The sequence below is a fragment of the Engystomops pustulosus genome, chromosome 3 (genome assembly GCF_040894005.1).
Source record: "Engystomops pustulosus chromosome 3, aEngPut4.maternal, whole genome shotgun sequence".
In the NCBI taxonomy this organism is placed as follows: Eukaryota; Metazoa; Chordata; class Amphibia; order Anura; family Leptodactylidae; genus Engystomops; species Engystomops pustulosus.
In genome coordinates, this window is record NC_092413.1 from 19125440 (window position 1) to 19141499 (window position 16060).

General features: G+C 42.2%; 2 protein-coding genes across 4 annotated transcripts in view; one reads left to right on the forward strand and one right to left on the reverse strand.

Annotated features, from left to right (window-relative positions):
* LOC140121060 (uncharacterized) overlaps positions 1 to 16060 on the forward strand; it is a 325444-nt gene that overhangs the window by 127641 nt on the left and 181743 nt on the right. The gene's annotated exons all lie outside the window — the stretch shown is intronic.
* The window catches only part of UBR2 (ubiquitin protein ligase E3 component n-recognin 2), a 49044-nt gene that overhangs the window by 21257 nt on the left and 11727 nt on the right, over positions 1 to 16060 (reverse strand). Inside the window, exons 8-23 of one of the 3 annotated variants that reach the window (XM_072140222.1) lie at positions 14965 to 15085; positions 14770 to 14877; positions 14597 to 14685; positions 12714 to 12812; positions 9289 to 9452; positions 7539 to 7638; positions 6665 to 6793; positions 6218 to 6401; positions 5945 to 6006; positions 4626 to 4736; positions 3662 to 3727; positions 3429 to 3551; positions 2565 to 2628; positions 726 to 850; positions 429 to 481; positions 240 to 342 (exon numbers count right to left, since the gene is read on the reverse strand). In XM_072140222.1, coding sequence (XP_071996323.1) covers positions 240 to 342; positions 429 to 481; positions 726 to 850; positions 2565 to 2628; positions 3429 to 3551; positions 3662 to 3727; positions 4626 to 4736; positions 5945 to 6006; positions 6218 to 6401; positions 6665 to 6793; positions 7539 to 7638; positions 9289 to 9452; positions 12714 to 12812; positions 14597 to 14685; positions 14770 to 14877; positions 14965 to 15085 — 1701 coding nt within the window. Of the gene's footprint in view, positions 1 to 239; positions 343 to 428; positions 482 to 725; positions 851 to 2564; positions 2629 to 3428; positions 3552 to 3661; positions 3728 to 4625; positions 4737 to 5944; positions 6007 to 6217; positions 6402 to 6664; positions 6794 to 7538; positions 7639 to 9288; positions 9453 to 12701; positions 12813 to 12882; positions 12982 to 14596; positions 14686 to 14769; positions 14878 to 14964; positions 15086 to 16060 lie in introns of those variants that run through there. The other 2 variants (XM_072140221.1, XM_072140223.1) reach the window with 2 other exon arrangements.

Below are 16060 nucleotides of genomic sequence, written 5' to 3' on the forward strand. Positions count from 1 at the left end.
GTGTGCGTGGGTTTCCTCCCACACTGGTAGGTTGATTAGACTGTGAGCCCCATTGGGGACAGGGACTGATTTGGAAATCTCTGTGCAGCGCTGTGGAATCTGTGTGCGCCATATAAAGTAATTATTATTATGATGGTAGATTTCCTATAATGTTATAGATGATAAGCGTATTCTCACAATTCCCATAAGAAAAAAAAAATTGTTTTGTAAAATTAGAACAGACAAAAGACTATTGTTACCTTTGACTGTTCTGCTCTTGAGTAATGGTAATAGAAGAGGTTGAAATCCTTGGCACATTCCGGCTTTAGTTCGTAGAGTCCTCTCCCCGTCAGACCGGGCTTTCTTAATACAAGCCAATGACAAATATAAAGCTTTAGAGACTGAACAAGATGTGACCGTCGTACAATCAAGAGAGTGCCATGACTTACTTAAAGGAGGCGATGGTCTCAATCACTTGCTCCATCCCAGTTTCCTTATTTTCCTGCAAAAAGGTAAAAAAAAATGTAAATGTAAAACTCTACAGAAAGACTTTGCAAACTCACAGTAACCACTTGTGGTTGGATACTGGGAGCGATGGGAGTCGCACAGGAGAGGGGTAAGTAATGGATGTTTTCACGTATTTACCAAATGTGGACAACCCTGTCATACAAAGATCCAACACCTCATCCCCCTGAAGCGTATCCGAGATTCAGCACAATAAATCTTACAAGCCTCGAGATACTCACATCTTCTGGTAGGGCCTTCACCAGTTCGCTATGAGCCATGGGTCGTATGCTGAGTTGATGGACAATTTCACGTCTTATTTCATCAGCAGCAGTCACCTGTCCGACACCCGGACAGAACCGCTCACCTGTAATACAAATGTGTGTAACATACACATCACCCAAGGCAGTAGTATGATTGATAAGTGCATATCTAAAGTGCATCTACCACCACGATGAATGACTGTATGCAAATGAGTCTGAAGGGCTCCAGGATCCATAGGTGTTAATGGAGCCTGGAGCCCCCAGGCTTATTTGCATACAGTCTTTCATCCTGGTGGTAGATCCTTTAAGTACTATTTCTGTTTTCTGTATTTATGACCTATCCACAGGATCCCCTTCCAATGAATGGGATCGGGTAGATGCACTCGGATATTTTCGCCATTCCCATATGGAGAGTGGACACACATATGAACGCCCAAAGTAGCTGAAACTACAGACTTCGCACATCTGCATGGCACACTCTCTCTTCAGCCTCGCCATGGGAACGGTGGTCAAAATCATATATAGGATTCATGTATTTGTAACATATGGAATTGACATGTCCAAAATACAGAAGATGGGAATGGCCCTTTAAAGCTTATTACAGCAAAGGGTGAGCTGTACTGAAGATAGTGGTCACATGTATTTATGACATATCTACAGGACTCATCTTGGTTGGTGTCTTTGCTCAAATGTATAGGTGGTCGCCATTGGAGGTTGCTTTCCATTGAAGTAAGGGGAAGCTACAAAAATAGTTGAATGAGAAGTTTCAGCTACTTTCACAACTCCCATAGAAATGAACAGAGAGCCTCATCCATCTCAAAATTAATGCAGGCCCAACAGATATCAGAAAAATTCCACAGAAACGTCTTAAATATCTTAGATGAGAAGATGCCTTTAACATGGAACTGCCAGCAGGCAGCTTAATACATCTCTTCCATTAGACTTGTGGCTACCAGGGGCGGATTAAGGCTGCCCTGGGCTCTGGGTTGTATGAATATTATAGCTCCTACAAGTCTAGAATCACTTCCTACATCTGGTGCTAGTATCAGCTTCTTGGGGAACAGAGGATGTGTCCCTTCTGCTGCTATTAATGTGTGGTTTCAGGACCTTTGGAGGACCTTCAAAGGTCCTGAAATGGCTCATGTGAACATGAGTATTGAGAATGAACAGATGTCTGAGAATTTCATGAGTGAAGGTCCTTCATAGAATAAAATTTGGTGGGTGGATATGTACCCCTAGCAGGCTTGGGTCCCAAGCTACCCCCCCCCCAACTACCTAAATTATGACCAATTACTGGTCTCTACATGTATATGTTTTTGGGTCTTTCCTTCCCTTGAAAGCTTCAGCCTTTCCCGGTTCTCGCCATGCTACCCTCTGCATGTATATTAAATATACAAATAAGTTTACCTGAATTGGGCAAAGAAAACCACGCCTCTTTTGCTACCTTGTAAGGCAATCCCCTTACCATCAAGCACGACTTTAAGGAAGCCTAATGACATGATGTGGGATTAAAGCCAAACCAGTATATCTATTCACTGACAGACACAGGAGGAGGGGAGGTCGAGGGAGCAGGATGAGCCATAATCTCCTGCTACAGCTACTCCGATTCAGCAGAGCTCAGCCATGTAAACAAAGAATCAAGGAGAGTCTGCACTCCACACAAATGTAAGTCGCAGGACTGCGGAATCACTTGATATACATTCAGGCATTATCTGTAAGGCAGTAACTTTTGTAAAAGAGTGGCCAACCCCTTTAACGGATGGAGAAAAGTATCCAAATGTAAGATTTCCCATACAGATGTTTTTACTAAAGTCTTACCAACTATCATAATAATCAGATGCAACATCTCCTCAATAAGGGTGTTATTCTGCTGCACAATATCCTGGATGGAGAGAACAGAGAAGACATATTACACACACACACAGTAAACCAAACATCTTTATAATGCATTGGTGCAGGATTAAGATATACAATACAAGATTTTTTGGGGTCATACTGACAACTTGCATTTCCTTCATTCAGTTGATCTTAGCTACTGTGACCTTCAAAATAGTAAGATCTAAGTATCCAGAAGCAGACATCTTCCATACTATGGGGCTCATTTACTAAGGGTCCCAACGCCGACGATTTCCGTTTTGCGCCGAATTGCCCTGGGATTTTGGCGCATGCGATCGCATTGTGTTGCATCGGCGCCGGCTTGCACGCGACAGAAATCAGGGGGCGTGGCCGTCGGACAACCGACGGATTAGGACAATGCACGGGATTTAACATTTAAAATTGTGTCGCAAGACACGCACTTTTACATGCACGGGGAAGAAGGTGAACTCCGACGGACCTTGGGGCAGGAGCAACGGATGCAGGAACTCGGGCGTACGAGCTTGGTGAATCGTGCCGGACCCGAATCCGCGCCGGGGGATCACAACAGGACCGGGTAAGTAAATCTGGCTCTATGTGTTGTGGCCATACTGGGGTACTACAGCTCCGCTCCCATTGAAGTGAATGAGAATTAGATGACACTACACAATTTAGAGATCTGCCTTCTTATGTTTCTGGACACTGAGCAGCCATGGTGTTGTGTACTGATAGGTGCAGGTGTCAGACCCCCAAATACTTCATAGTGATGACCAAAGGACAGGTCGTACTGTAGACAACACTTCTAAAAGGAAATGCCATTGTCTGTACCTTGTTGGTGCTGTCTTTCCTGAATCTCTTCCCATAGTCCGGTGTGCCAAATATCTGGAAAAGTTCAAATCGGCTCAACACGATCATCAGGAAATGGTTGGGGTCCATCATAGAGGCTCCAGCCTACGGACACAACAAATCATAAGGCTTAGAGGGATATTCTCACCGTATTCTCTTTTGAAATCTGACCATTATTATTGCTCTTTAGTAACAGGACAGAGGCAAAATATTACCTGTAACATTACGATATCCTTGTCAAACATCTCTCTTCTGCATTTGACATTGTGGTAGTAGTAGATCTGTAAAAATAAACTACTATGTTATTAATGGCACACTAATAGGAAGCCCATGTGAACAATTAGCATTTAAAGTTAACTAGAGCCAAAAGGGTTAACATCAATGTCCGTCCTTAATTGGAAATACCACATTAGGCACGTCTAGAATTTAAACAGAACCTGTCACCAGGTTGTAACCCACTAAACTATCAGCCCTCTCTGGAAGGGGATGAAATGTCCTTTCTAGAATTCTCTCCTTTATGTGAAATCTCACTAATTTTCACCAAAGTCAAGAAAATATGACCCGTCTCACCCCATTTTCACACGAGATGAGTGAAGTTTAGTGGTTCCAGGGGGAATGTCAATTCAGAAGCCCAATTCTTCTATTCTATAGCACCTTAAGAAATGCATTTTGTGTCATGGTAAAGATGATGATCTCCTCTTTCAGGCTTATGGCTTTGTTAGCTACAAAACCAGTGATAGACTGCTAAAAACATAGTTGGAAATGCAAGCTGAAGATAAAGATCTAATACCAGCCTATTTATAACTGCCTCTATGTCCAGTTTTGGAGCTCACAGAACCATAAGCCTTAACATATGATTTGAAAGATGAGATTCTTATCTTTAATATGACACCAGCATCATGTTTCTAGGTAATATGGAACAAAGGATAGGAACTTCTGAGGTCACAAGCCCCTTGCAACCACTAATGTGAAAATGAGAGGAGAAGAGTCACATTTTCCTGATTGTGGAGGAGATTTTTTTTATATAAGTAAATGGGTGAGATTCCACATAAAAGATGAACTTCTACAATGGACATGTCATATCCTACCTGAGTGGGATAGTAGTTTAGTGGGGTAAAACCTGGTGTCAGGTTCCCGTTAACATTTTTGCAACTTTTCCACAATTACAGATCTCCTCACCTGGTTGACTAAAGAAAATCCATTTCTTCTCCACATCCCAGCATGCACCTGAGCACACAGCACCAAACAGCGCAAAGGGTGTTCAATCAGCATGGGTGGACTCAGCTCGCTCTGTAAAATAGGGAGTCAATGGAAATTGTTATTTCATAGGGAATACAACTTTTTACTAAAACAAAGGAGAAGGAGAAGTGAAATGTCTTTCTTAAAGAGGTTGTACCAAGTTTGCACGTTATCACCTATCCACAGGATAAGGGATAATAAAGAGATTGGTGGAGGGACAACTGCTTTGATCCCCACTAATGGGTGAAGCAGCAGGTTGAGCATGTGTCCTGCTGCTCCATTCAATACTATCACAATATCATTATAACAATTGGTGATGGGGAGTGCCGGAGATACCCGAGCGCTATGCTGGGCAATTTCCAATCCCATACTATTGAATGCAGCAAAAATGCAAATTATTTATGTTACTCGATCAATTGAGAATGGAGATACCTGTGGTCAGACTCTCATCAATCTAATAGTTATATTCTATCTTGCGGATAGAGAATAACTTACAAAACCCCTTTAAGAAGCCAACCGTGTACAGTGTTTTAGCTGAATCTTAAAAGGAAATCTGCCATCAAAATCCATCCTGATAAACCAGTGGCACTTACTCATAGTTCAAGGCACCGTGACTGCGGTAATCTTTTTATATTTCTTATTCATTGCCTCCTTCATTCTAAAATCAACCTTTAAAATTATGCTAACGAGTCAGAGGGTCTCTGGGGGTGTTACCAGAGCTCCATGCTTCCGAATGACAGGCTTCATAGCACTTCTCCTTCCACTGTGTGAAATTACATCAGGAAGAGGGAGGGGAAAGTGCGGAGGGTGGAGAGAGAGACAGGACAACAGCCTGTGAACCTGCAGCACAGAGGAGCTCTGGTAACACCCCTCAGAGCCCTTATGGCGACAATAGCATAATTATAAAAGTTGATTTTAGAAAAAAAGGATCAGAAGATTACCGCAGTCACGGTGCCTGGATCTATGAGTAGTTGCCCCTGGTTCATCATGATGGATTTTAATGGTAGATTTCCTTTAAGAAGTATATGAATGAAGCATGGGTTACGTGAGGATTTCCGCCTGGATAACTATTCTGCATTCAAATATGTTGACCAACAACACCACAGCTTAAATAAGTGAATGTCGTCATAATGCAAATTCAAGGTTTCCAAAATTAAAAATGGGGACTGGGTCAAGGGTCACAGTGTGACCCTACTTATGTTTATTAGGTGTGACATTGGGGGTCTCTGTAGGTGTTAGATGAAAAGGTTCAGACTTACAAAGGGAAGCAGCTCAGGGAACTTGTAGGCCACTTCGCTCTTACTGAGCAGAGCATGAAGTCCTATGGGAAAAAATACATAAAAATAAAGTTATGCAGAAACTAATCTTAAATTGTGAGGATCCTAAATGGGACTCCCCTGACCATAAAGTGATTGCATATACCAGTAATATACAATTACTTCAAATGAGTTGTAGATGTATTTAGACTACACATGACATAATGCATCTAAATGACATACGTCTCACAAAGACTGTATCAGCATAATCCTTACCTGCAAGGAGCCGAGACACTGGAAGGTGAATGCTAACTTTCTCTTGAGACACGCAGTATCTTATGGTATCCACTGAATGTCCGGCTAAAGTGAGAGTGATGGGCTGTTCTCCGTCGGTGAAGCCGCTGTGACAGTGTGTCAGCACGGCCAGGCACTGCTTGTAGGCTTCTATCAGGACGTGTTCCTAGAAATCACCCAGTACATGTCAGCCATATGGTGTGTGATGCACACACTGTAATAACCCAACTCCATAAAAGGGGGTTTGACAGTGGGGTAAGATGAATATTCACCTCTCATACTCCCACCAATCCATTCCCAACACTGCCCAGTCCTCCAACACCCTTAAGAAGGACCCCATGAATGTAATATTCCGGGCTTCATCTAAGCAATTATTTCCCCATTTTACTACATTGTGAGCCTTGATGATTTCCCAGGATCTATACTTACATCAGTAGAGCACCAGTCTTGCATCATGGATATGATATGTGTGAGTTTCATCTGCAAGGTGAAGGCAGCTTCCCATTCTGGCTCCATCTCGATATGTTGTCCGACCTGTCGGGTTATTGGGTCCATTCCCTGCGGGAACATAGGCAGGTTATATATAGTCATTCATGGTCAATTAGCTGTTGCCTTGTTATATATACACCAGTTGTCCTCACAGTGTGCGACACAATTATGAATAATGTAGGGGAAGTCATTGTCTGGACCCTGCAGACCTGCTTTTGTCACTGCATTAGAGGAGAGTATTATGTCCCCCAATGTATCTATGGTGGTAGGTTCTGCCATTAGGAGCGGAGTTGCCTTTAGTTCTTATTCTCATATTGAAAATCTGTAGGATATATGTATGTAAAAGGGGTTTTCCAAGAAATCCAAAGTTTCTGGATATGAAAGGGCTCCCCTCCTCACTGTTTGCACTAAGCAATACCCTTAGAGGCAGATTTGGATGATTGAAGTCAACCCTTGAATCATGGAATATCCAGCTTCCCATTTCAAGGCCAAACACAGTGCCAGGGATGGGAATCCTAGTGCATCATAGTGATAACATGATCATAACAGTTTCGTGCTCATCCAAAGTCAAGAGCAATAAAGAGACATATTTTGCCTGAGATGAGTCAAGTTTAGACTTCAGACTTTTGATTTGGAAAGACTCGTATCCTAGGCACAGAGGTCAGTCCATGAAATAGGACACTAATTCACGGACTGATCACAGAACATCCATATCAATTAGCCCAGAGCTGTGGTTATCTATAAGTGTAACACCAGCATACACATACAATATACTTTGTGTCACCTTTCACTTAATAGGCATCACACATCCTACCTGCATGCACTTCAACAATTCTAGGAAGGCATAGAACCCTTCCAGAAACTTTGTACGCAAGGCAGTAGTCCACTCGGGTGGCTTGCTGATGAGTAAATACCTACAATTAAAAAAAATAGAAAGAATAAATAACAAAACCCACATAATTCACATAAAATATGTGTGAATTCATGCCACCGAAGTAGAAGTCATCTACTTCTCTTTTACAGAATGAAGGAGCTCTCTAAGCCTGCCAACTAGATATGTCAATTATTGAAGAAGATCTGGGTCTTATACCCGGGCTCCTCACAGATCGGCTTATTACAGCCCATGAGGATTGGCCATTAGATGTCAGCCTTGGAAAACTGTTTTAATTTAGACAAAGGAAGATTCCTCCTTACAGCACAATATACATCAATACCTTTATGTTTGCACTAGTTATGTACTTCCTGGGATCAATCTTATAGAGGTTGTCTATATCCACAAAAAAATACAAGTCCTACAATTTTCCAATATACTTTGTATCAATTCCTCACTGTTTTCTAGATCTCTGCTTGCTGTCATTCTATAGGCATCTTCTATGTTTAATAACATTGGATAAAAACTGGTCCCTGGTTATGTGATGTCACGGCACATTATAGCTCTGGTCATGTGATGTCACACAGGTGCACGGCTCGTTATAGCTCTGGTCATGTGATGTCACACAGCTGCATGGTTTGTTATATCGCTGGTCATGTGATGTCACACAGGTGCACGGCTCACTATACCACCAAAAAAATTGTCCGGGGTACAACTGGCTGATAGGGCCCTGCCAGTCACCACCGGTATAGCACCACTACCTACTTGTATGTGCAAAAAATCGACAGTGCACACAAAAATGATGCAAAAATTTTTTTTATACTTTATTAACACATTACATACACATTATTAATTCTAAAAAGGCAGACCTAATAAGGACAAGACAGACTAAAACAACAATATGCACGATTCAGTGTAACATATGTAGATGGCTGGTATGTTCCCACATGCCATCTACATATGTTACACTGAATCGTGCATATTGTTGTTTTAGTCTGTCTTGTCCTTATTAGGTCTGCCTTTTTAGAATTAATAATGTGTATGTAATGTGTTAATAAAGTATAAAAAAAAATTTTGCATCATTTTTGTGTGCACTGTCACTATATCCCTGGTCACACAGGTGCATAGCTCATTATAACAATCAGATCTGAACACTCCCTGTTATAGAACCAGCGGTGGACCTGCGTGATAACATTACCAGGCTTGCACCTGTGTGGCATCACATCACCAGGGATATAACGAGCTGCGCACCTGTGTGACATTACATGACCAGGGATATAACGAACCGCGCACCTGTAAGACATCACATGACCAGGGATATAACGAGCCGCGCACCTGTGTGACATCACATGACCAGGGATATAACGAGCCGCGCACCTGTGTGACATCACATGACCAGGGATATAACGAGCCGCGCACCTGTGTGACATCACATGACCAGGGATATAACGAGCCGTGCACCTGGATGACATCACATGACCAGGGGGGCAGATTGTTATACACAGGAAGTAAACAACTACCACAGAAGTGAATGCAGTGAAGGCTGAGCACTCTGTAATAATACATGGTGCAGGACTCATTTTCATTGTATTCCCAGCAATATTCTAGAACCTTCAGACCCTGCACAAGGTGTAATACAATGACTCAGCTGTGACTGGAGGGCCCCTCTCACTCCTCTTACAAAGGAACTTACTTGAGATCCAGAATCAGGCTTTGGACTCTCCTGAACTTGAAGGCCTGCACCGCTGTGTATCTTTCAAACTGAAACCTGCCCTGGATATCCCGGTGCCGCAAATGATCCATGAACGTCTTTATTATCGTCATCATAAGATTCTCTTCTGTGATCAACATCCGAGCCTGGACAAAGAAAGACAGAGCATATTCAACGGTGGAATTGATAATGATTAGTAATGAACAGTCATGGAGCCCACATTAATGCTGCTCATATAGCGCCGGCATAGTCTGCAATGTTGTACAGAGATTAGGATTACTAATACCAGTTCCTGTAACCATCAGAGCCCTGTCATACACATACAAATCAGCTATTACAGGCAGTCTCGGGTTACGTACAAGATAGGTTCTTAAGTTGAATTTGTATGTAAGTCGGAACTGTATATTTTATCATTGTAATCCCAGCCAGAAGTATTTTTGGTCTCTGTGACTATTGGATTTTAAAAATGTTGGGTTGTCATCAGAATCAGGAGTAACAATAAATCTTCATTACAGACACCTGTGATAACTGTTATAGCTGATTATTGTAGCCTAAGGATAAAGTACAGTAATTACCAATATCCAGAGGTCCGTTTGTAACTAGGGGTCGTATGTAAGTCGTGGACTGCCAGTATATGGAAAACCAATTAAAAGGGAATGTCACCAGATTTACCCAATTAAAATACCGGCCCCCTCAGGTAGTGGAATAAATGTCCTTTCTAGTATTCCTTCTCTTTTTAGTGAAATGTCACCCTTTGACCCCTTCATGACAGAGGTTCATTAATGTCCAGGATGATATTTCTGGAAAAGCTTCACATATCCTAACAATTTTTACTTTGTTTTTTTTTTTTCATGACGTGAGATTTTTACTTGATAAGATTAATTACATATTTTTACATATCATCTTTTTTCTTTATAAAATTTGCAGACAACAAATGTGAAAAATCTCCCCTTTAATATAATTGGCCACTTCAGATGTCCCTATCTTCAGTTCTATAAGACCTACAAACATGTTCTGGTGTCATATTAAAGATGGTAATCTAACATTACAGGTTGCATCAGGATTTTAGTTTCTAGGTGCATAAAGTAAAGCAGCCATCCCCTTTAATACTGTAGCTCACAAAACCACAAAGATATGTTAGAGATAAGAATCTCATCTTAACACTAAAATCACATCTCTAGGTACTAAAAAACCAAAGATCAAACCCTCAAACCTGATGTAATGATGTAATCTAAAAGAGGAGATTCTTATCCTTAATATGACACCAGAAGCATATACTATAGAACGGAAAATAGGGACGACTGAAGCGACACTCCCCCTGCAGCCTCTAAACTTGACTCATCTCAGTCATAAAATGACTCATCTCTGCTTATTTTCACAGGAGGAGATTTTTTTTTTTTAATATAGGTAAACAGATAAGATTTTTACTTAAAAGAGGGAATTCTACAAAGGACATTTCACCCCCTACGTGAATGGGCTGGTAGCTTAATGGGGTAAAATCTAGTGATAAGAGTCCCTTTAAAGGGATAGTCCTATTTCTTATACTAATGGAATAAATCTAGGATTAAATTATGATGTTTGACCTTAGGGGACCCCACAAATCCAGAGAACCCCCCTTCTTGATCTTTGTATTTACTTCCAGAGCCCGTCCTGACGCCTCTGGATTGCATATATGTATGGGGCAGGTTACACCGCGCACAGGCTCTATTACAGAAGTACTTTGTTGCCTCCATAATTACCATAAGTCAGCAGATCGCTGATGCGTCTTAACCACGCCGTTATCTTCACATGATTTATTTAGTCATTAAAGATTTAGGACTCCCATGAGATTTAAAGGGAAGAAATTTACTTAACTTCCCTTGTTTGAACTTGTGAAAGATTGTAAAATATAATGTTCTCCATTGCTTGTTCTACACCATTCGTGATCACCGCATACCCATGTCCTGGGAGAAGGAGCATCTATCAGGAATGTTAGTGGGGACCACGATTCATTCTCCTACTGACCAACCTACAATCCGGTGTTTCATCTATACAACCTAAACAGGTTCTGATGACACCAGGTCCAAGTTCTATGCCTCCACAGTCCATGTAAGTGGTAGATGAGCTACATTTCTAACCTGGATCTGAAGGTCACATCAGAAATAGCAGATTGCTGTGAACCGTCTGGCTCAGGCCTTCCCACAGAAAATAAATGGAGCGGTAAGGGACATGTACTACCTGCTGCTCCATTCATCCAGGGTAAAAGGACCCTTGTTCTGAGAAGCATATTATTCTCTATCCTAAGGATAGGGCATAACATTTAATCTTGCGATGACCTGTGCCAAACCTGACAATATTCTTTTCACAATCAGCATTTTTTTTTTAACATTACTAATAAAAAAATTCTGAAATGGAACATTCTAGGTGCAAAGACGAAGATCTGTCAGCCGCTTTAACCGTTGGGTATTGTTCCTGATGATCTGTGTAATCCTACCTTTGTGTGTGTTGTTCGTAACAGCAGCACTCTGAAATGTGGATTTATGTTCCAGGATTGTAGCTGGACTACGAGTACTGATGAATGAGATCTTTTCTCTATACTGCTGCACAGCCCCTCCCCTCTAGGGTAGCAGCTTCTGCTTGAATACTACACTAGTTACACAGGGGGAGGGTTTTTGCCATGTTTAGTGTAAAGATCTCTCACACTAGTGCAAGAGTGCTTTAAGTCCAGCTAAAAACCTGGAATATAAATGCATTTTTCACAGTCCTGTTGCTGTTAACAAAACAAAACACAAGTGAAAAGGCATGATTACATATCTTTAGGCTGGTTTCATATTGGACCGTGATCACAGACATGAGAAGTGCTGTGTCACAAATTGAATGCAGGATATTAATATAAGATGCATAGAGTTCTTGTTTCCCCAATATGTAGCAGAGCTGACAGTACAGTGTTGACTTTGCTACGAGTGTATCATATATCAATATACTGCACGGGCGGTCCGGCCCCCGGGCGAGACAGCGGTCCGGCCCCCGGGCGAGACAGCGGTCCGGCCCCCGGGCGAGACAGCGGTCCGGCCCCCGGGCGAGACAGCGGTCCGGCCCCCGGGCGAGACAGCGGTCCGGCCCCCGGGCGAGACAGCGGTCCGGCCCCCGGGCGAGACAGCGGTCCGGCCCCTGTACAACACACTTTTCACGTCCGTGATCACGGACCAATGTGAAACCAGCATTAGAGTGAAACTGGCTGCCATTTGGTACACTTAAAACTGCTACATGGTATTAATAAAACAGCACGAATATAAGGGAGAAAAATGAATAAAATACACAAAAACACAATAAGGGTTGCAATGTGTTGGATCCACGTCGGTCGTGTTAATACTTACTGTTCACTGGCAGGTAAGTGTACGGCTGAGTACAGTAACTCAGATACTTACAAGAGAAGGCACTGTGAATATCTGTACGGAAAGGTCAGTGATTGAGAACTCCCTGTCGTGGTCATCTTTGACATAATCACTCTGCAATCGCTCATAGTTCTAGTGAGAGGAAGGTAAGAGAGACAAGGGGTGGCATCTATCAGTTCAACAACAACGGGCATCTACTCACCATGGTGGGTACAGTGAAGAGTTGCACAGACAGAGCAGCCACGGACACTGCTCGCTCGTGATCATCCTCCATAAAATCTCTCTGCAACTGCTGGTAATTCTAAACAACAAGGGGGAGATTCACCTCTAATCCAGACGGGGCGCTCATGGCAAACTTACAGAGCTTTATAGAAGAACTGGGGCTGACTGGGAAAGAAATCCCCCTATATTGCCATAATAAATCTTCTCCTGTACCTCATGGCTATCCATGGATCAGAGCATAAAAATTCTATTTTTAACATAAAAAGGGACAAACTGGGACCACAGTAAAAAGGGAAGCAACAAACCAACCTTAATCCCCCATCAAAATCCATCCTGATAAACCAGGGATATTACTCATAGATCCAGGCACCGGGACTGTGGTAATCTTCTCATATTTGTTATCCATGGCCTCCTTACTTCTAAAACCAACTTTTAAAATTATGCTAATAAGGGCCCTGGGTGGGGGTTACTAGTGCCCCTCATTGCTGTAGCTTCAAAGGCTGTTACACAGCACAGAAGCACTTCCCCCTCCCTCTGCTGGCTGTAATCTCACACCAGCAGAAGTAGTTTTTGCAGTGAAGTCTGTGCAGTCCTTGAAGCTACAGCATGGAGGGGCTCTGGTAACACCCCTAGAGCCCTCCTGGTTCATAGTTGATTTTAGAAGGATAGAGGCCATGGATAACACATATAAGAAGATTACCACAGTCACGGGGCCTGGATCTATGAGTAAGTGTCCCTGGTATTAGGATGCATTTTGATGAGAATGAAGGTAAGAGTTTTGTTTTCCATTTACTGCTGTTCATTTTTGCATGGAAATGTAGTTGGGTCCTAGTTAAAGAGGTCGTACTACATTTGCATGTCACAACAAGCTGATGAGGATGAGACCAATTGCTCAAACTCCCACTGATCATTAGAACAGGCCACCAACAATCTAAAGAACAAAGGGGCTCCAGCACTCACTATTGGGTGGAGTTGCAGATCTAGAATGCGTCCTGTCGCTCGACTCAAGTATGACGAGCACAGCGCTCAGGTATCTCCTATAGTCCTATTCATTGTCTAAATGAGTGCCGGCGATACCTGAGCAATGTGCTCAGCAATTTCCAACACTCCCATAGCGGGGCACCTGCCCCTATAAGTGAGATTGGGATCCCCATTGTAAAGATTGCTGTCGGTGCAAACTGGATACAACCCCTTTTAGTAAATGGACCCAGCAGCAGTTCCCTTCACAACCACATGGCCTCTCATAAAACATGAGAGGATGCATGGGATCATGGTGTGGTTCTGTTTGCTAGAGAACCATACACGCAGACCGTTAAATACTTAGTTGTGAATTGGATCTTTATCTACCTGCCTGGTTCTTTGGCACACAGAGCCGCAACAATGATGTGTTCTGAATGATGGATTCCACATCCTTTCAATTACACCAAAAACATGTTTTTAGGCAATTTATGGGTAAATGTGTGAGTTTTAACATACAGGAGGGAATGAGTTCATCTCCTACCTGAAGGGCTAGTAGCTTAGGGATAGAGTGTCTTTAATTGTACCGCAATGGGACTAATCACGCCGTATGTGCAGGGCTTTGTCATCCAATGTATCCTAATGGATGTGACAAACACTGCGCCCATGCCTGCCAGTATAATGTACCTAAGCCACGATAATAAACTAGCGCTGCGCAGAGGAAAGTAGAAACTTACTTTTGCAAATCGGATGGCGAAAAGCTTCTTGTATTTGAGGTCCATCAGTAAACTGCTCATGAACAGCTGGTGGTAGCAATTTCTAGCCCCTAAGAAAAAGAAAATGTCTTGGTGTTGGTGAATTGATCAAAACATATAAAAAAAAAACCACATAGTATACTAAATATCCGTACCTTTCCACAGAATAGAATCGCTCAGCATAAGTTTGTCCACAAGGGATGAATTTTCACCATGGGGGCCCTCCTGCAAACCGACCTGGCACAGAATGCGTCTTAATCCATCTGAAACAGAGGCAAAAATGGAGATTTCCTTTGCTGGAAATATTCTACAGGACATGTATCACGTAGATGCAATAACTATTCCACTACCTGAGTAACCTATAACCTGGCCGAGCCAGCTGAGGATTCTCAATCCGAACGTCTGGTGGGCGACGATGGCCGAATGCATGACCTGGACCTTGAGAGGCTTCGACTGGCGGCTGGTGTTTCGCTAAAAACAAGCCAGAAATGCGTCAGTAACATCAAAACATTTGGGGGAGATTTATTAGAAGTGTCAGTGCAAAACTGTTCTAATTCCCCATGACAACCAATCAGAGCTCAGCTTTCATCTTTTAAACAGCTGTTTAAAAAATGAAAGCTGAGCTCTGATTGTTTTCCATGGACAAATGAAACAGTTTTACTCCAGACACTGCTAATAAATCTCCCCCAATTCTGGCCATAAAATAATACAGCCAGACAGGATTATAGGACAATCTCCAGGCTGTCTAGATGTATTATTGGAGCGTGTCCTAAACTATATAGTAAAATATACATTGGAGGTTTCAGTAATTGCCTAAATGTAAGTGCTCAGACTTAACCTACTCAATAATGCAGTAAAAGGCATAGTAAATAGCGCATCTCACTATAGCGCATCTCACTACAGATTTGGTTTAGTAGAAGGCACATTTATATTCATGCAGATTTATTAAAGAGAACTTGTCACCAGATTTTACCCCATTAAACTACTAGCCCCCTCCTTTCTGGGATTCCCTCTTTTATGCCAAATCTCACCCTTTTGCCTATTAAAAAAAAAAAAAAAACCTCCTCCTGACTTTATATAGCGCCATCATATTCCGTAGCGCTTTACAAATCATAGTGGCCATATACAAATAAAATACTACATTACAGAAGAGAAATGTGAAAATAAGCAGAGGAGAGTGATTTTTGCCTGAGATGAGTCAAGTTTATAGGCTGCAGGGGGAGTGTCCCTTTAAACTACCTGTATTTTATGTTCTATAGCACCTAGTACATGCTTCTAGCGTCATTTTATAAGATAAGAATCTCCTATTTTAAATTACATCAGAACTTAGGTTCCGAAATCTACAGAAACGGAGATACAGTTAGTTAAATGACACAGTAGGAAATATAAGCTGCAGAAAAAGATCCAGTTCTATTTCTAAACAGTCTTTATCTCAAGATCAGTGGG